The sequence below is a fragment of the Zophobas morio genome, unplaced genomic scaffold, assembly GCF_036711695.1.
Source record: "Zophobas morio isolate AGI-343-1 ecotype UQ-CSIRO unplaced genomic scaffold, CSIRO_AGI_Zmor_V1 ptg000033l, whole genome shotgun sequence".
Classification (NCBI taxonomy): Eukaryota; Metazoa; Arthropoda; class Insecta; order Coleoptera; family Tenebrionidae; genus Zophobas; species Zophobas morio.
In genome coordinates, this window is record NW_026972138.1 from 1,334,834 (window position 1) to 1,356,095 (window position 21,262).

General features: G+C 33.3%; 3 protein-coding genes across 4 annotated transcripts; 2 read left to right on the top strand and 1 right to left on the bottom strand.

Annotated features, from left to right (window-relative positions):
• The first annotated feature begins 10,072 nt into the window (after window positions 1-10,072).
• LOC135139737 (BLOC-3 complex member HPS1) lies at window positions 10,073-12,385 on the top strand. Its single transcript, XM_064070064.1, has 8 exons — window positions 10,073-10,315; window positions 10,362-10,508; window positions 10,555-10,667; window positions 10,712-10,954; window positions 11,001-11,665; window positions 11,733-11,878; window positions 11,932-12,131; window positions 12,178-12,385. Exons 1-8 carry the CDS (start codon window positions 10,196-10,198, stop codon window positions 12,353-12,355), a joined length of 1,812 nt encoding a protein of 603 aa, XP_063926134.1. The 5' UTR covers window positions 10,073-10,195; the 3' UTR covers window positions 12,356-12,385.
• Window positions 12,372-13,669, bottom strand: LOC135139739 (BRISC complex subunit FAM175B-like). Its single transcript, XM_064070066.1, has 2 exons — window positions 13,457-13,669; window positions 12,372-13,409 (listed from the first exon to the last, which is right to left on the bottom strand). Exons 1-2 carry the CDS (start codon window positions 13,538-13,540, stop codon window positions 12,537-12,539), a joined length of 957 nt encoding a protein of 318 aa, XP_063926136.1. The 5' UTR covers window positions 13,541-13,669; the 3' UTR covers window positions 12,372-12,536.
• Window positions 13,670-13,902: 233 nt separating this feature from the next.
• On the top strand, window positions 13,903-21,262 carry LOC135139736 (kelch-like protein 5). 2 transcript variants are annotated; one of them, XM_064070061.1, is made up of 6 exons: window positions 13,903-14,005; window positions 14,053-14,347; window positions 14,410-15,246; window positions 15,295-15,489; window positions 19,972-20,282; window positions 20,331-21,262. In XM_064070061.1, exons 2-6 carry the CDS (start codon window positions 14,082-14,084, stop codon window positions 20,567-20,569), a joined length of 1,848 nt encoding a protein of 615 aa, XP_063926131.1. In that variant the 5' UTR covers window positions 13,903-14,005; window positions 14,053-14,081; the 3' UTR covers window positions 20,570-21,262. The 2 variants fall into 2 exon arrangements, with proteins under 2 accessions (XP_063926131.1, XP_063926133.1); XM_064070063.1 differs by having other exon boundaries at window positions 13,921-14,005; window positions 14,060-14,347.

A 21,262-nucleotide genomic window follows, 5' to 3' on the forward strand; every position in this document is an offset into this window, starting at 1 on the left:
TTTTTCGAGTTTTCGATTTTTCGATTTATCAATTATTCAATATTTCACTTTCGAGATTTTTCAATTCTTGAATTTCTCTATTTTCGAAAATTTTGAATTCTCCGTTTTTTTTTAATTTTCAATTTTTCTATTTTCGGATATTTCAGTTATTATACGATTTTTCTATGTATTTATTTATGAATTTTCGATTTTTTTACTTTACCATTTGTCCAATTTTCAATTTCAATATCTCGATGATCGATTTTTCGATTTCACGGTTTTCCAACTTTTCGATTTTTTGATTTTTCCATTTCTCGATTTTTCGACTGTTCGGTGTTTCGATTTTCCGATTTTTCAATTCTTCAATTTTAAATTGTTCAAGTTCTTGATTTTTAATTTTTTTTGTTTTTTTTTTTAATTTTCTATTTTCCGACTTTTCGATTTTTTGATGTTCAGTTTTGGAATTCTTCAAATTTTCGATTTCTTGATTTTTCAGTTTTTTTATTTTTCAACTTATTGATTTTTTAAATTTTGGAATCTTCCAGTTTTTCGATTTACCAATTTTTCGATATTTAATTTTTGGGATTTTTACGATTTCCCAATTTTTTACTTTTCGATTTCTCTTTTAAGTTATATTTATTAGTGTTACATTTTTCAATTTTTCGATTTCTCGTTTTTTTGACATTTAATTTTTTTGATTTTCCTATTTCCCCATTTCTCGGTTTTTCGATGTTCCGATTTCCCGATTTTTCGATTTTTCAATAACTCAATTTTTACATTTTTTAATTCTTACATTTTTTCAAGTTCTTGATTTTTCAATTGTTCGAATTTTCTAATTTTCGATTTTTTTGATTTTTCCACTTTTCGATGTTGAGTTTTGAAATTCATCATTTTTTCGATTTTTCGATTTCTTGGTTTTTCAATTTTTTGATTTTTCAATTTAATGATTTTTAAAATTTTAGAAATATCGTTTTTGCGAGTTTTCGGCTCTTTGATTTTTCAAGTTTTCGATTTTTCGATTTATCAATTATTCAATATTTTATTTTCGGGATTTTTCAATTCTTGAATTTGTCTATTTTCGAAAATTTTGAATTCTCCATTTTTTTTAATTTTCAATTTTTCTATTTTCGGATATTTCAGTTATTATACGATTTTTCTATGTTTTTATTTTTGAATTTTCGATTTTTTAACTTTACCATTTGTCCAATTTTCAATTTCAATATCTCGATGATCGATTTTTCGATTTCACGGTTCTCGATTTTTAAATTTTTTTGTTTTTTTTAATTTTCTATTTTCCGACTTTTCAATTTTTTGATGTTCAGTTTTGGAATTCTTCAAATTTTCGATTTTTCGATTTCTTGATTTTTCAGTTTTTTTACTTTTCAATTTATCGATTTTTGAAATTTTAGAATCTTCCAGTTTTTCGATTTACCAATTTTTCGATATTTAATTTTTGGGATTTTTACGATTTCCCAATTTTTTACTTTTCGATTTCTCTTTTAACCGTTATATTTATTAGTGTTACATTTTTCAATTTTTCGATTTCTCGTTTTTTTGACATTTAATTTTTTTGATTTTCCTATTTCTCCATTTCTCGGTTTTTCCATGTTCCGATTTCCCGATTTTTCGATTTTTCAATAACTCAATTTTTACATTTTTTAATTCTTACATTTTTTCAAGTTCTTGATTTTTCAATTGTTTGAATTTTCTAATTTTCGATTTTTTTGATTTTTCAACTTTTCGATGTTGAGTTTTGAAATTCATCAGTTTTTCGATTTTTCGATTTCTCGGTTTTTAAATTTTTTTGATTTTTCAATTTAATGATTTTTTAAATTTTAGAAATATCGTTTTTGTGATTTTTCGGCTCATTGATTTTTCGAGTTTTCGATTTTTCGATTTATCAATAATCAATATTTTATTTTCGGGATTTTTCAATTCTTGAATTTGTCTATTTTCGAAAATTTTGAATTCTCCATTTTTTTTAATTTTCAATTTTTCTATTTTCGGATATTTCAGTTATTATACGATTTTTCTATGTTTTTATTTTTGAATTTTCGATTTTTTAACTTTACCATTTGTCCAATTTTCAATTTCAATATCTCGATGATCGATTTTTCGATTTCACGGTTCTTGATTTTTAAATTTTTTTGTTTTTTAAAATTTTCTATTTTCCGACTTTTCAATTTTTTGATGTTCAGTTTTGGAATTCTTCAAATTTTCGATTTTTCGATTTCTTGATTTTTCAGTTTCTTTATTTTTCAATTTATCGATTTTTAAAATTTTAGAATCTTCCAGTTTTTCGATTTACCAATTTTTCGATATTTAATTTTTGGGATTTTTACGATTTCTCAATTTTTTACTTTTCGATTTCTCTTTTATCCGTTGTATTTATTAGTGTTACATTTTTCAATTTTTCGATTTCTCGTTTTTTTGACATTTATTTCTTTTGATTTTCCTATTTCTCCATTTCTCGGTTTTTCGATGTTCCGATTTCCAGATTTTTCGATTTTTCAATAACTCAATTTTTACATTTTTTAATTCTTACATTTTTTCAAGTTCTTGATTTTTCAATTGTTTGAATTTTCTAATTTTCGATTTTTTTGATTTTTCAACTTTTCGATTTATCAAGTTTTCGATATTTCACTTTCGGGATTTTTCAATTTTTGAATTTCTCTATTTTCGAAAATTTTGAATTCTCCATTTTTTTAAATTTTGAATTTTCGATTTTTTAACTTTACCATTTGTCCAATTTTCAAATTCAATTTCTCGATGAATCGGTTTTTCGATTTCACGGTTTTCCAACTTTTCGATTTTTTTATTTTTTCACTTCTCGATTTTTCGATTGTTCAAGTTCTTGATTTTTAAATTTTTTTGTTTTTTTAAATTTTCGATTTTCCGACTTTTCAATTTTTTGATTTCTCAATTTTTCGATGTTCAGTTTTGGAATTCTTCAATTTTTCGATTTTTCGATTTCTCAATTTTTGGATGTTGAGTTTTGAAATTCATCAGTTTTTAGATTTCTCGATTTCTCAGTTTTTCAATTTGTTGATTTTTCAATTTAATGATTTTTTAAATTTTAGAAATATCGTTTTTGCGATTTTTCGGTTCTTTAATTTTTCGAGTTTTCAATTTTTCGATTTATCAATTATTCAATATTTCTATTTTCGGATATTTCAGTTGTTATACGATTTTTCTGTTTTTATTTTTGAATTTTCGATTTTTTAATTTTACCATTTGTCCAATTTTCAATTTCAATTTCTCGATGAATCGATTTTTCGACTGTTCGGTGTTGCGATTTTCCAATTTTTCAATTCTTCAATTCTTAGATTGTTCAAGTTCTTGATTTCTAAATTGTTTTGTTTTTTTAAATTTTCGATTTTCCGACTTTTCAATTTTTTGATTTCTCAATTTTTCGATGTTCAGTTTTGGAATTCTTCAATTCTTCGATTTTTCGATTTCTTGATTTTTCAGTTTTTTTATTTTTCAACTTATTGATTTTTTAAATTTTAGGATCTTCGTTTTCTCGGTTTTTTGGTTCTTCGATTTTTCGACTTTCCAGTTTTTCGATTTATCAATTTTTCGATATTTAATTTTTGGGATTTTTGCGATTTCTCAATTTTTTTACTTTTCGATTTCTCTTTTATCCGTTATATTTATTAGTGTTACATTTTTCAATTTTTCGATTTCTCGTTTTTTTGACATTTAATTTTTTTGATTTTCCTATTTCCCCATTTCTCGGTTTTTCGATGTTCCTATTTCCCGATTTTTCGATTTTTCAATAACTCAATTTTTACATTTTTTAATTCTTACATTTTTTCAAGTTCTTGATTTTTCAATTGTTTGAATTTTCTAATTTTCGATTTTTTTGATTTTTCAACTTTTCGATGTTGAGTTTTGAAATTCATCAGTTTTTCGATTTTTCGATTTCTCGGTTTTTCAATTTTTTGATTTTTCAATTTAATGATTTTTTAAATTTTAGAAATATCGTTTTTGCGATTTTTCGGTTCTTTGATTTTTCGAGTTTTCGATTTTTCGATTTATCAATTATTCAATATTTCACTTTCGGGATTTTTCAATTCTTGAATTTCTCTATTTTCGAAAATTTTGAATTCTCCATTTTTTTTAATTTTCAATTTTTCTATTTTCGGATATTTCAGTTATTATACGATTTTTCTATGTATTTATTTTTGAATTTTCGATTTTTTTACTTTACCATTTGTCCAATTTTCAATTTCAATATCTCGATGATCGATTTTTCGATTTCACGGTTTTCCAACTTTTCGATTTTTTGATTTTTCCATTTCTCGATTTTTCGACTGTTCGGTGTTTCGATTTTCCGATTTTTCAATTCTTCAATTTTAAATTGTTCAAGTTCTTGATTTTTAATTTTTTTTGTTTTTTTTTAATTTTCTATTTTCCGACTTTTCAATTTTTTGATGTTCAGATTTGGAATTCTTCAAATTTCCGATTTCATGATTTTTCAGTTTTTTTTATTTTTCAACTTATCGATTTTTTAAATTTTAGAATTTTCCAGTTTTTCGATTTACCAATTTTTCGATATTTAATTTTTGGGATTTTTACGATTTCTCAATTTTTTACTTTTCGATTTCTCTTTTATCCGTTATATTTATTAGTGTTACATTTTTCAATTTTTCGATTTCTCGTTTTTTTGACATTTAATTTTTTTGATTTTCCTATTTCTCCATTTCTCGGTTTTTCGATGTTCCGATTTCCCGATTTTTCGATTTTTCAATAACTCAATTTTTACAGTTTTTAATTCTTACATTTTTTCAAGTTCTTGATTTTTCAATTGTTTGAATTTTCTAATTTTCGATTTTTTTGATTTTTCAAATTTTCGATGTTGCGTTTTGAAATGCATCAGTTTTTCGATTTTTCCATTTCTCGGTTTTTCAATTTTTTGATTTTTCAATTTAAAGATTTTTTAAATTTTAGAAATATCGTTTTTGCGATTTTTCGGCTCTTTGATTTTTCGAGTTTTCGATTTTTCGATTTATCAATTATTCAATATTTCACTTTCGCGATTTTTCAATTCTTGAATTTCTCTTTTTTTTTGTAAAATTTTGAATTCTCCATTTTTTTTTAATTTTCAATTTTTCTATTTTCGGATATTTCAGTTATTATACGGTTTTTCTATGTTTTTATTTTTGAATTTTAGATTTTTTAATTTTACCATTTGTCCAATTTTCAATTTCAATATCTCGATGATCGATTTTTCGATTTCACGGTTTTCCAACTTTTCGATTTTTTGATTTTTCCATTTCTCGATTTTTCGACTGTTCGGTGTTTCGATTTTCCGATTTTTCAATTCTTCAATTTTTAGATGATTCAAGTTCTTGATTTTAAAATTTTTTTGTTTTTTTAAATTTTCTATTTTCCGACTGTTCAATTTTTTGATGTTCAGTTTTGGAATTCTTCAAATTTTCGATTTCTTGATTTTTCAGTTTTTTTATTTTTCAACTTATCGATTTTTTAAATTTTAGAATCTTCCAGTTTTTCGATTTACCAATTTTTCGATATTTAATTTTTGGGATTTTTACGATTTCTCAATTTTTTACTTTTCGATTTCTCCTTTATCCGTTATATTTATTAGTGTTACATTTTTCAATTTTTCGATTTCTCGTTTTTTTGACATTTAATTTTTTTGATTTTCCTATTTCTCCATTTCTCGGCTTTTCCATGTTCCGATTTCCCGATTTTTCGATTTTTCAATAACTCAATTTTTACATTTTTTAATTCTTACATTTTTTCAAGTTCTTGATTTTTCAATTGTTTGAATTTTCTAATTTTCGATTTTTTTGATTTTTCAACTTTTCGATGTTGAGTTTTGAAATTCATCAGTTTTTCGATTTTTCGATTTCTCGGTTTTTCAATTTTTTGATTTTTCAATTTAATGATTTTTTAAATTTTAGAAATATCGTTTTTGCGATTTTTCGAGTTTTCAATTTTTCGATTTATCAATTATTCAATATTTCACTTTCGGGATTTTTCAATTCTTGAATTTCTCTTTTTTTGTAAAATTTTGAATTCTCCATTTTTTTTTAATTTTCAATTTTTCTATTTTCGGATATTTCAGTTATTATACGATTTTTCTATGTTTTTATTTTTGAATTTTAGATTTTTTAATTTTACCATTTGTCCAATTTTCAATTTCAATATCTCGATGATCGATTTTTCGATTTCACGGTTTTCCAACTTTTCGATTTTTTGATTTTTCCATTTCTCGATTTTTCGACTGTTCGGTGTTTCGATTTTCCGATTTTTCAATTCTTCAATTTTTAGATGATTCAAGTTCTTGATTTTTAAATTTTTTTGTTTTTTTAAATTTTCTATTTTCCGACTGTTCAATTTTTTGATGTTCAGATTTGGAATTCTTCAAATTTTCGATTTCTTGATTTTTCAGTTTTTTTTATTTTTCAACTTATCGATTTTTTAAATTTTAGAATTTTCCAGTTTTTCGATTTACCAATTTTTCGATATTTATTTTTTGGGATTTTTACGATTTCTCAATTTTTTACTTTTCGATTTCTCTTTTATCCGTTATATTTATTAGTGTTACATTTTTCAATTTTTCGATTTCTCGTTTTTTTGACATTTAATTTTTTTGATTTTCCTATTTCTCCATTTCTCGGTTTTTCCATGTTCCGATTTCCCGATTTTTCGATTTTTCAATAACTCAATTTTTACATTTTTTAATTCTGACATTTTTTCAAGTTCTTGATTTTTCAATTGTTTGAATTTTCTAATTTTCGATTTTTTTGATTTTTGAACTTTTCGATTTATCAAGTTTTCGATATTTCACTTTCGGGATTTTTCAATTCTTGAATTTCTCTATTTTCGAAAATTTTGAATTCTCTTTTTTTTTAAATTTTGAATTTTCGATTTTTTAACTTTACCATTTGTCCAATTTTCAAATTCAATTTCTCGATGAATCGGTTTTTCGATTTCACGGTTTTCCAACTTTTCGATTTTTTGATTTTTTCACTTCTCGATTTTTCGATTGTTCAAGTTCTTGATTTTTAAATTTTTTTGTTTTTTTAAATTTTCGATTTTCCGACTTTTCAATTTTTTGATTTCTCAATTTTTCGATATTCAGTTTTGGAATTCTTCAATTCTTCGATTTTTCGATTTCTTGATTTTTCAGTTTTTTTATTTTTCAACTTATTGATTTTTTAAATTTTAGGATCTTCGTTTTCTCGGTTTTTTGGTTCTTCGATTTTTCGACTTTCCAGTTTTTCGATTTATCAATTTTTCGATATTTAATTTTTGGGATTTTTACGATTTCTCAATTTTTTTACTTTTCGATGTCTCTTTTATCCGTTATATTTATTAGTGATACATTTTTCAATTTTTTTTCGAAAATTTTTAATTTTTCCACCCTTCCGATTCTCGATTTTCCGATTTTTCGATTTCTCGGTTTTTCGTTGTTCCGATTTCCCGATTTTTCGATTTTTCAATAACTCAATTTTTCGATTTCACGGTTTTCCAACTTTTCGATTTTTTAATTTTTCCATTTCTCGATTTTTCGACTGTTCGGTGTTTCGATTTTCCAAATTTTCAATTCTTCAATTTTTAGATTGTTCAAGTTCTTGATTTTAAAATTTTTTTGTTTTTTTAAATTTTCGATTTTCCGACTTTTCAATTTTTTGATTTCTCAATTTTTCGATGTTCAGTTTTGCAATTCTTCAATTTTTCGATTTCTTGATTTTCCAGTTTTTTTATTTTTCAACTTATCGATTTTTTAAATTTTAGGATCTTCGTTTTCTCGATTTATCAATTTTTCGATATTTAATTTTTGGGATTTTTACGATTTCTCAATTTTTTTACTTTTCGATTTCTGTTTTATCCGTTATTTTATAATTTTCGATTTTTTTGATTTTTCAACTTTTCGGTTTATCAAGTTTTTGATATTTCACTTTCGGGATTTTTCAATTTTTCAATTTCTCAATTTTTAAAATTTTCCATTTCTCATTTTTTTTATTTTTCGATTTCTTGATTTTCCGTTATATCAGTTTTACATTTTTCAATTTTCGAAAATTTTGCACTTTTTCGAATTCTCAATTTTTAGACTTTTCGATTTCTCATTTTTTTGAGTTCTTGATTGTTCAATTGTTTGATTTTTCCTATTTTCGATTTTTCGACTTTTCAATTTTTCGATTTCTCAATCTGTCGATGTTTCAGTTTTGGAATTTTTCGATTTTTCGATATTTCAGTTTTGGAAATTTTCAGTACATATTTCGATTCTTCAATTTTTCAATTTTTTTGACTTAGATTTCTCGGTTTTTTATTTTTCGATTTTTTGAAGTTTCAATTTCTCGATATTTCAGTTTTTTGATTTTTCAGTTTGTCGATATTTTAAAATAAAATTTTTTGAGTTCTGCGATTTTTCAATTATTCGTCTTAAATTTTCGACTTTTCGATTTTTTTAATTTGTCGGTTTTTTAAATGTTAGATTTTCCTTCCTCCTTTGTCCTTCATCCTTCGTCTTTCATCGTTAATCTTTCGTCGTTAATCCTTCTTCCTTCATCCTTCATATTTTATCGTTCGTCCTTTATCCTTCGTCCTTATTTGTCATTCGTCCTTTGTCCTTCGACCTTTGTCCTTCGTCCATTGTACTTCGTCCTTTGTCCTTCATCCTTCGTCTTTCATCGTTAATCTTTCATCATCAATCCTACATCCTTCATATTTTATCGTTCGTCCTTTATCCTTCGTCCTTTATCCTTCGTCCTTTATCCTCCGTCCTTTAGCCTTCGTCCTTTATCCTTCGTCTTTCATCATTAATTCTTCTTCATTCATCCTTCATATTTTATCGTTCGTCCTTTATTCTTTATCCTTCGTCTTTTGTCCTTCGACTTCTGTCCTTCGTCCATTGTCCTTCGTCCTTTGTACTTCGTCATTTGTCCTTGGTCCTTCGTCTTTTGTCCTTTGTCCTTCGTCCTTTGTCTTTCGTCCATTGTACTTCGTCCTTTGTCTTTCGTCCTTTGTACTTCGTCATTTGCCCTTCGTCCTTTGTCCTTCATCCTTCGTCTTTCATCGTTAATCTTTCATCATCAATCCTTCATCCTTCATATTTTATCCTTCGTCCTTTATCCTCCGTCCTTTAGCTTTCGTCCTTTATCCTTCGTCCTTTATCCTCCGTCCTTTAGCCTTCGTCCTTCGTCCTTTGTACTTTATTCTATGTTCTTCGTCCTTTGCCCTTCGTCGTTTGTCCTTCGTCCTCCATCCTTCGTCTTTCATCATTAATCCTTCTTCCTTCATCCTTCATATTTTATCGTTCGTCCTTTGTCCTTCGACTTTTGTCCATCGTCCATTGTACTTCGTTCTCTGTCCTTCGTCCTTTGTCCTTCGTCCTTAATCCTTTATCCTTCGTATTTCAGCGTTAATCTTGCATCATTAATCCTTCATCCTTCATATTTTATCATTCAATTAAAAAATGAAAAATTTTCTGGAAAATGTGAAAATACGCTCGTCTTTATTGCAATAAAATAATGATAAGGTAAGAATTATAATAATAACATTCAGAATATTTTGTTCAATGTAAAACCTTCTTGGGGGCCCCAAATGTATTTTTTTTAAGAATGTGAAACCTTCTCGGGTGTCCAAGTTGTCTTTTTTATAAAAATAAGACCTTCTCGGGGGCGCCAAATGTTTTTTTTTAGAATATGTAAAACCTTCTCGAGTGCCCCAATTGTCTTTTTTAAAAACATAAAACCTTCTCGGGGGTCCCAACAATCTCTTTTAACAATGTAAAACCTTCTCGGGGGCCCCAAATGTATTTTTTTAAGAATGTAAAACCTTCTCGGGAGGCTCCCAATCGTCTTTTTTAACAATGTAAAACTTTCTCGGGGGCTCCAAACATATTTTTTTTGTAGAATGTGAAACCTTCTCGGGGGCCCCAAGTGTCTTTTTTTAAGAAGGCGAAACCTTCTTTTTTTCTATTACACTGTGACTAGTACCTTCTACATTGTTATCACGAAGAATAAAATTCCACTAAATCAAATTTTATAATTTTTCAGAGCAGTATTTTTTCCAAAACCCTCTAGTGTCGTCGTGTATTTTGGGTTGCCTACACCATCTGTCACTCCGCTGTCATCCGTCATCCATACGTCAAAACAAAAAACTCCGGTAATTATGTAAATCCGTCTGTATTTGTGTAATAGACTATTGTTTGATAACAAACATTACAAATTTACTTAGAATGAAGTGTTTATTAGTGTTTGATCACCTCAATGATGTAGTTTACACAAACTACGATAAAGAATTTTCGGAGCACGTCTGCGAATTTGCGTCTTTACAAGGTTTCACAAACGCCCCAGAAGTACGTAAAAATTAGTAAAGTACGTTAAAATAGGCAATAATTGTAGAATGCGGATAAGTCATCCATCGATGATAATGCACTCGTTCAGATATTTTCCCCCATAATCACCTCCCAGAGGATCATGAGTTGCCAATTCGGGAATTCGTACACATCCATACAGTGTGACGATGGTTTGAACATGTGTTTCGATGAAGTAAGTGGAATTAACGCGGAAATAGTAGTCTAAATTTTCGTTGTAGTATATGGGGTACTTGTTTGTAAGTGTAGCAAGAGAAGATATTCCCAGTATAAAAAAATTCCTTAGTATTTGTATAACAACAGTGCGGTATTTATGTGGACCAGATGTGTGTCAGTAAGTATGTATTTTTCGCTCGGTAAAAACTAATCAAAATCCAGGCTTAGATCCAAAGAGAAGAATTCTCTAGCGACAAGATTGATAGACAGTTGGGTGTATTTGCAGAGTAATGATCAAGCTGTGTTTGTCGAGGCTGTGGAGCAACTAGTTGTCAATTCAGACGTTAGTTCCGTCACTCTTCAAATTCTGCGCAAATCAGTGGATAAATTAGTAACAATGACCGACTGTTCAAAAATACATGCAATGGTGCTTGTAAATAACAAGTTCCTGTCTTTATTCTCTAGGTAATTCTATACCAACCTAAACACCACTCTACGTATTTTTTTTTAGTCAAAACGCCAAAGAATTGTCAGCTTCTGACATTCTTTTCTCCACTATCCTGTCTCACAGTAGCAGCCCAAAGTTTGCCGAGTCCGAAAACCCCCTAGACAGTCTCCAAATCCTGCTAGCAGGCTCTGATCAAACCCCCTCGTGTTTATCCCACGTCGTCCATATCATTCCAATCTGCGAAGGCATCAACCTTTTATACCTTTTAGAAGTCGGAAACGTCGCAATTTCCTCCGGTTTATACGAAGTTTTCCACCATTTGCACGCCATGCAGTTCGTCCAAATCCAACGAAATGTAGAAACTTTAAGACCCGCTTTCGAGAATTTAGATTTAGCGATGAAAAGACTGAACGACGCCCTCAAGAGAAATAAAAGCGGCGCGAGCGAGAACTGCGCTAAGCAGCTAATCAAGAAATGGGATATTATTAGGAGGAAATATCTAGATTTTATTAAAACCAACTCTGATGAGGCGCTCTTGAGGGCAGAAACGTTGGCGTTGGGGTTCCTGGAGAATTTGAAGCAGCTGCTAAGTCTGACTTCCATTGATGAGAAGATTATTTCTTTGTCGCAAAAACAGACACTCGAGGTTGCGAAAATGGTGTCTGATAAGCTGAACACTTACAATGAGTTTTTGAAAGTCAAGTCAATTAGGAATTTCACGCTTGGATCATATCCTTTTTGTTGCTGTTGTTTTGATATGACTTAATGTTTGACATAGTCCTTAATCGCGTTGCACTAGAGATTCCCTAACTATTAATAAGTACTTGGAGGAGTTTCCTGGGTTGGTTCATTTTTTGTATGTGGATCGCGTCAGTCATAGGGTGACAGCCCCCACTTTGGACTTCAGTGCAGACGAAACTAACAAACTCACTAAAAACAAAGTAAGTACATAACTAGAAAAACAAAGTCAAATATATGTGTAACTGTGTTGAAGATTTGGGCGATGATTAAATTTTCGCGGAACCACCTACAAGAAGGTAATTTGTCGCTCATGTGGAAGGACACGATTTTCAACTACGCCTACTTTTTGTGGTTTGAAGACACCAGCGGTACCCCCATGAAACCTCTAGTTTATCCAACAAACTCCACAAAAGCTCTTCCTTTACCAAGCCTCTTGGGTAGCGATTTCTACCAGTAAGTAAAACATTGTTTTCACACAAATTTTAATCAATACTTTCAGGAGACTAAAAGAAGTCTGTTTTCCAAAAATGCCATCAAACAAAATCCGGTGTTATGAATTATTCTGTGTACATTTAGGATTAGTCACTGCCTCCTGCGTCTTAGAACATACACGAAGATTAGCGGCCACGATTTGGGAACTGAGAGGACTCAAAGCCCACCCTATCGATCTGTTATAAACTTATTAATAAAACGTTCTTCACGAAAAATGTTGTGAATTTATTGTTAGTAAAAAATGGCCACTGAAGCTAAATTCACCAACTAAAAAAACCATGCATTTATAACAATACAAAAACAAATTTCATTACTTATAATACACCAAGGCATTTACGATTAATATAAACTATTTATATTTGAACTTTAGACTTTTTTCTTTGATCTGGTGAGGATTTCGCGTCCGCCGGGACTCGTCTTCTTCGCCGGACTTTGACTGTTTCTCTTTGGTGTCCTGTTAACGGAGTTCGTCTTCCCTTTCCCGCTGTTTTTCACAGGGGTGGTGACCGGACTCATCTCCGAATCCGTGTCCATCGCCACATCGTTCAACTGGTTCTCGTTCGAGGCACTGAGGTCCTTCTTCGCCGCTTCCTTCCTATGCCTCACTTCGTTCTCCAGCTGAAACAACCGCGCCTCCACTTCGGCCAGCTCGTCCACGACCTGCTCTGTGTGCTTCTGTAAGGCATTTTGTATCTTTGTGATGACGTTGATCCCCTGAGATTTTTTGTAATTGAGTTTGAGCGCGCTCACGATGTCCCTGAACGTCTCTGAAGTCTGCTCTGGAGTTTTGTACGTTTTGCTTTCGTCACTTAGGTTTATTATATGTAGTGGTAACTGTTCATACTTGAGGTTACAATACCTCATGAAAGTTTGGGTGAAAGAATGGGTGGAATTGTTGTCCGAACTCTCACTTATCAGAAGACAACAACTGAAGAACTCTGGTGGTAAATTGAACAATTCCGCCAACTGCCTGTGGATGATTTTCTCGCGGAACGTGATATTGAAACTCGAGGATGGTTTGTACTTATACCACGCCACTACTTTCGGCGCTAGGTCACCCAAAAAGGTGCGGATTTTCTCCACGTTGATTCGACCAACGCCGTCGTAAAAGCGGAAGAACTGGGGGCATGGCACTGCACACTTGATTCGGATTGTTCGCGCGATGTTGATTTGTTGCTGGTCGTTGTCGGTGATGGTTTTAGTTTCTTTCTCGACAAACTCGCCTAAGAGAAAACCCTCCTGTAAAAGCGTCTTCAATGATGTAATCTGGACGTGTCGCAACCTACCTGAGAGAATTTGCTCTTCAGATTTTCGTACAACAGGAAGGAAAACGCTGGACCTTGGAGCGACACCGACAACGTTTCAACCATTTTCGGGGGTGGTAAATATCGTAAAACGTGAATTCCTGAAGAGCGTGAAGCAATTTACAAGCTTGTTATCTCGTTTTCCTCAAAAAACGCATTTATAAATCTGACTCATTTCTGACAAGTGCAACGCTGCATTACAACAAACAGGTAACAGGGGTGCCAACGGTGAAAAATTTAAGCGGGAAGTTACTAACTTAAAATGCGAATTGCGACGATCTCGACTTGTTGTAATTTTATTCACTGCGACCGTCGTCACTTTTACGTTCTTTGAAATAACTCAAACCACTCACTTAGCCCGTATTTGCCGAAAACGCAAATTTCTGGTGACTTTCTCAAATGTCAATGCCCGCCATACGTCACTCCGTCAAATGTCAACAACACCGACTTGTCAAAACTTGTGATTGTTGGTTTCGATGACTGTCCGTTGAGTTATTTATTGTTTACGCTGTGCACGATTTTCCATTCTGTGTAAGTTATTGTGGTCACTCGTGACTGGTCACTATTATCTCCGTCAGTTTTTAGAGACGCAGAAAAAATTCCAGTGATGTCAGTGGTGGGAAATTTGGGAAGCCCCTCCAAAGACACGGTTTCGACTAGCGGAAGTTTAGTCGAAAGCGAGAACTTACCCAGAGATTTCAGCCGCTTGTCTTTGTTTTCGTCGGGCTCGGCCACCTCGCAAGACGAACAATTTCGGTGTGAAGGCCATGCAGAGCACAGTCTTTCTTGTATGCAGAATTATCTACAAGCCGGGAAATTGTGTGACGTCACGCTTATCGCCGGCAGTAATGGAAAAAAAGTGCAGGCTCATAGGTACACCGGTTATCAGACGTTTTTATTTTTATTTTTAGTTACAAACAAGTTGATAATTTCAGGCTTGTGCTATCAGCTGCTAGTGAGTACTTCGCCGCTATGTTCACTGGGAGTTTACGCGAGTCGGGCGAATCTGAAGTGACTCTGGGTGATGTTAGTGGCGACGTTCTCCAGGCAGTCGTAAATTATTGTTACACGGGGGCCATCGACATCCGCGAAGACAACGTGGAGACTCTTCTGGCCACGGCTTGTTTGATGCAACTGCACGAAGTTGTTGAAGCCTGTTCCCGGTTCTTAGCTCACCAACTGCACCCCAGTAACTGTCTAGGGATAGCGGTCTTCGCCGAACACCAAGCTTGTACTAGTCTTCTGCAAGAAGCCAACGCTTACACTAGCCAAAATTTCATGCAAGTGATACGGAATCAAGAGTTTCTCCAATTAACCGTCGACCAGATGACGAGTCTCCTATCAAATGATGATCTTAACGTCACTTCTGAGGAGCACATATTCCACGCCCTCATGAGTTGGATCCAGCACGACCCCACCACCCGTAAACCTCTGGTCGGGCGTCTCCTCGCCTTCGTCAAACTCCCCCTCCTCACTCCCGAATTCCTAACCGACCAAGTGGAGCCGGTGGTGGGGTGCGACCCCGCCTGCCAAAAACTCATAATGGAAGCTTTCAAGTGGCATCTGCTCCCGGATCGCCACCTCCAAATGGCGAGCACTAGAACCCGCCCCCGTAAAGCCACCCTCGGGCGGCTGCTGGTCGTCGGCGGCATGGACAAGAACAAAGGCGCCACTACAATTGAGAGCTACGACCCGCGGTCTGACGCCTGGACTGTGGCTCACCACATGAGCGGGCGGCGTCTCCAGTTCGGGATCGCCCTCCTGGGAGACAAGTAAGCTCTATCCCCACCCCTCACCCACACTCACCCGTTTTGTTTCAGATTACTAGTGGTAGGCGGGCGCGACGGGCTTAAAACCCTCAACACCATGGAATGTCTGGATATGGAAACCGGTACCTGGACGCAGTTATCACCCATGAACACCCACAGGCACGGGTTAGGCGTAGCCGTACTAGGCGGCACGCTATACGCAGTGGGCGGTCACGATGGGTGGAGCTACCTCAACAACGTCGAGCGGTAAGTAGGCGGAGCGAGCGGATAGTTGTAACGGAGCATTGATTAAATACATATAGATAGACCCATGCTATTGTTTGGAGCGAACAAGAGATGGCGCACCAACAGTCGGCCGTCAAACGCCGGCGAAAAGCTTGGACACCAATCGCGCGCGTAGATAACCCAAATCGCAGCAACAATACATTTAATAAAGCTACCACTCGACAGAGGGCGACGAAAAAAATGTGTAAAAATCTCATAGTAACCATTTATATAATTTGCAACGTTGCCAGATGAGCCTAGCACAACTTTGCCGTTATTTCTAGTCGATTAGATTTTATTTCGTTTAAAAGTTTCTGGTGAATAAATGGAATTATTATAATGAATAAACAATACAAACAAATTATTACTTGTTATTTTAAATACTTGTTAGTGTTGATGAAAACATAAATGGTAATTAAAGTTATTCTAAATACGGTCCGGTCCGGTAGCTCAAATTTTAGAGTACGAGTGATATGTTTCAGGACGAGTAGGTAGCCGAGTCTTTAATTTCGAAACGAGTACTGCGAAAAGAGTTACCGGACGTATGTTGTTATGTATTTTATTTCATACTGTCAACATACTTTTTTATTCGATAAAATTATTATTATTTTGAGAAAAAATCCAAATCGAGTCACTTTTTCTGACATCGTTAGCAACCGCTCTTTGGTAAATGTTTTAATTTGTTTATTCGTGCAAATCAGCATCATATGTTTAAACACATAGTACTTATAACACTTTACAGGACTTATTGTTTTGTATAATCCGACTCGATGGACGAATGTTTTGTGCAATCCGTCTCGAAGGACCAATGTTTGTGCAACTCGGCTCGTCCTACCAGTATTTTTTGTAATCTGGTTGATACGACAATGTGATACCGAATTGTACTTTGATATTGCTCCAAGGACCTTTGTTTTCTTGCGTGCGAGATAATAGACAGCGTTCGGTTTCGATGTTTAATACAGGACGGTTACAGAAATACTAAATTTACATTTGTATTTACAATAACAGGTAAAGCAAAAGAGACCCAAAAGTGTCAGTGGCCGCTTCCGGAAATGGAACACTTGTCCTTTTTGGCTCAATTTTATCGGACTTGTCCGTTTTTTTGATTTTACCGGAATCGTTCGATCCAGTAAAACGTCAAACTTGACATAGTATAAAGTAAAATAAATAAATTTTATTCAATTTTGACATGTAAACAAACGTTTATTTTGCCGTCAGTAGGCCACTAAAGCTTTGGTTTATCCGGTAGCACCATAAAATTTTTAAACCGCTAGCGAAATAAAATTTTTATTTTGCTGTTTTAAAACCATGGTTACCATTTCTGTAATTTCTCCAATACCTTGCTGCTCTTTCCATCTAAGGAACTTTTGATACACTTTCTGATTTGCTCTTTTTTGGGAGCAAGTTTTGCCGTTGGAATCTTGCATGATTTTGCAATTTTTCGATAATTTTAGTTTGCTTAAAATAAACAAACACCGTCGCCAGAGTCACATACTACACACACACACCTGATATTGTAACCTAAATTCTACGCATATAAAACTTTTATTTGGTCGCTGTCAATTCTGACGTTTCTCGAATGTGAACTTTGAATCACCAATTTTTTCACAATTTGGGACTTGGGGTTGTCAAAATTGAATAAAAGTTTGTATTACACTCGCGGTTAAAATGAATGTGTAACTCGTGGTCTTAAGGCGCTCGCGGCATACGCCGCTCTCGCCTTAAACTGGCCGCTCATTAAACATTCACTTTAACCGCTTGTATAATAAATAACTATTATGATGTAAATACAATTAAGTATATCGATAATTCGCTACTGAAAATTTATTGAAATATAATTTGTGTTAAAAAAAGATTTTTGTGGTTTTATGGTTTATTAACATAATTTACTTATTTGAAATTAAATATTTTTAATACATAGCACAAGTTCTTGATATTCTTTATTTTTATTCCAAGTAATAATTGTGTTTCCTTTAGTTTTAGTCAAGAAAATTTTTCGGTTATTATCTAACATACTTTTGTACATTAAGAAACTCCATTCCACGTCACAGGACGTTACAGGACAATATTTAAATAAATAAAGAAGTCGTTTTATGTGTTTTAAAATTCACTCTGATTTCCGGACTTTAGACTTTTTGGTGTTTCACTTCGGCACAAGAACTAGTCGTATCTCAAAGAAAACAAACAGTGGAATATACCGTATTGTACCTATATTTCATAGTAAAAATGTCTAAATTTTTTTATGAAGAGACAGACTGTTCTAGGAAACTTTACTAAATCTTTTCATTTACGAGCTATTGAAAGTCCGCCGGTCTCACTGATACTTCTTACTTGGCTCCTACGAATGAAGCGAAAAATGCACAGATTGAAAATATAGTAAATGGGGTAGTATGTATGCGTGATATGTCGTTAGACATTAGGTATTTTGCAAATAAAATTTATTTCATTGAAAACAGAAACAATAAAAAACATATCTGTACAAGTTTGGAATCGATATGGCCAGTTGTTTAGAATATGCAAATATGCTTTTGTTCGTATTTACAATTATTACGAAACAGGTTATCAAATAATCTATTTTCACATGGCGAGACTTTCAAGCGGCCGAAGAATTAAAAACCATAAATTTTCATTGAAGAAACAAACTCTTCCAAGAAAATTACCAAATCTTTTAGTTTACGCACTATTGGACGAGCACTCCTTAAAACGGTCAGTATACCTAATCGCATTATTCCATTGATACCTACCTACCGAAAACGTTGCCAGATGAGCCTAACACAAATTTGCGGATATTTCTCGTCAACCAGATATTATTTCATTTAGAAGTTTCTGGTAAATAAATGGGATTATTGTAATGAACATATAAAACAAATAAATTGTGATTATTATTTGTTGTTTTAACCCATTAGACGCTTATAGGCTTATAAGCATACTTTTCTTGAAAAATCGGTAATAAATTCAGTGAAACATCTTTGTGCCTTAATTCCTATTGGTAAACTGGGATTTTGAATAGAGGTCGCAGGAAAATTTTGTATGGTTTTATGGTTTATTTACATAATTTTCTTATTTACAATGAATGTTTTTGATATATAATACAAGTTCTTGATATTATTTATTTTAATTACATTTAATAAACCATAAAACCACAAAAATCTTTTTTTAACACAAATTATATTTCAATAAATTTTCAGTAGCGAATTATTATCGATACACTTAATTGTATTTACATCATAAAATTTATTTATTTTACTTCATACTATGTCAAGTTTGACGTTTTACTGGATCGAACTATTCCGGTAAAATCAAAAAAACGGACAAGTCCGATAAAATTGAGCCAAAAACACGGAGGTAGAAGAGACACTCTTCTACCTCCGTGGCCAAAAAGGACAAGTCTTCCATTTCCGGAAGCGGCCACTGACCCTTTTGGGTCTCTTTTGCTTTACCTGTTATTGTAAATACAAATGTAAATTTAGTACTTCTGTAACCGTCCTGTATTAAACATCGAAACCGAACGCTGTCTATTATCTCGCACGCAAGAAAACAAAGGTCCTTGGAGCAATATCAAAGTACAATTCGGTATCACATTGTCGTATCAACCAGATTACAAAAAATACTGGTAGGACGAGCCGAGTTGCACAAACATTGGTCCTTCGAGACGGATTGCACAAAACATTCGTCCATCGAGTCGGATTATACAAAACAATAAGTCCTGTAAAGTGTTATAAGTACTATGTGTTTAAACATATGATGCTGATTTGCACGAATAAACAAATTAAAACATTTACCAAAGAGCGGTTGCTAACGATGTCAGAAAAAGTGACTCGATTTGGATTTTTTCTCAAAATAATAATAATTTTATCGAATAAAAAAGTATGTTGACAGTATGAAATAAAATACATAACAACATACGTCCGGTAACTCTTTTCGCAGTACTCGTTTCGAAATTAAAGACTCGGCTACCTACTCGTCCTGAAACATATCACTCGTACTGTAAAATTTGAGCTACCGGACCGGACCGTATTTAGAATAACTTTAATTACCATTTATGTTTTCATCAACACTAACAAGTATTTAAAATAACAAGTAATAATTTGTTTGTATTGTTTATTCATTATAATAATTCCATTTATTCACCAGAAACTTTTAAACGAAATAAAATCTAATCGACTAGAAATAACGGCAAAGTTGTGCTAGGCTCATCTGGCAACGTTGCAAATTATATAAATGGTTACTATGAGATTTTTACACATTGTTTTCGTCGCCCTCTGTCGAGTGGTAGCTTTATTAAATGTATTGTTGCTGCGATTTGGGTTATCTACGCGCGCGATTGGTGTCCAAGCTTTTCGCCGGCGTTTGACGGCCGACTGTTGGTGCGCCATCTCTTGTTCGCCGGCCGTTGGCCTGTTCGCTCCAAACAATAGCATGGGTCTATCTATATGTATTTAATCAATGAACGGAGTCACGCAGGTGGGACCCCGTGGCCCGGTCGTGGAGCTACGTCACACCAATGCAAAGCCAGCGTTGCTCAGCGGGCGTGGCCGTCCTCAAAGGGAAGCTATATGCGGTAGGGGGGCGCGACGGGGCGTCGTGTCTGCGCACGGTGGAGTGCTACGACCCGCATACTAACAAATGGACGATGTGCGCCCCCCTGGCCAGGCGCAGAGGCGGCGTGGGGGTGGCGGTAGCCAATGGGTTCCTGTATGCGCTGGGGGGACAAGACGCGCCCGCCAACAACCCAGCGGCGAGCCGATTCGACTGTGTGGAGCGCTACGATCCGAGTAAGTTCAGTCATTTCCTCAATAAATTAAACAATTAGTTTATTATAGGTACGGATACATGGACGGTGATTGCGTCTCTATCAAGTAAGCGGGATGCGGTGGCGGCGTGCTTATTCGGCGACAGACTAGTGGCAATCGGCGGCTACGACGGCAGCCACTACTTACGCATGGTAGAACAGTACGATCCGAACACGAACGAGTGGAGTTCTTTAGCGCCTCTGATTACCGGGAGAGCTGGAGCTTGCGTGATAGCGGTGTCAAACGCGCATGTGCAATCAGCCGATTAACGAACGACTCACTTTCGCATTTACTGGCTTTAAAAAAATATTCTCATTGTAGTAGTGTAATGACTCGATTTTTGATAAATGGCGCGTGCTTGTGAGCGTTGTCACGAGTGGCAACACTGTTTTTTAATTAGAGTTCGTAAGTTTCAGTATTACATAATAAAGTAGATATTTTCAGAAACGGTTACAGACACTTAAGATAAACTTACTAAGTAATGTGTTCCATATAGTTTGCATATCTGGTTAGCCTAACTCTGAAAACTTTAAATTGAGACTGATATTTCATTTTTACATCTGCTTCAAGACTGACGATCCTTCCATCACGTTGTGAAATTTAATTTTACTTCACTCAAAGGTTTTGATCATAGTTTGCACGAGAAACCGTTGTTTACCAAAATTACAAGTTAAGGTTGCATTTCTCTCTTACCTGTGAATGTGAGTAGGGTTTTAATAGTAGTTTGTAGGACGATCCTATGCATTTGTACTTTGTGATTATTTTTGAAATTTTCTGCAAGGAATAGGGTAAGACTAGTGTAATGTAAATTGTGCTTTCAGAAAACAATCTCAAAAATGTGTCCTGTGATAATGATCGTTATTTAGCGACCTTGCAGAAAAATATTAATGTGAGAACATGTGATAATTGTATTGATACGAAGTGTAACACTTTTTGCAAATAAACTTTCTCAATTTTTTAAA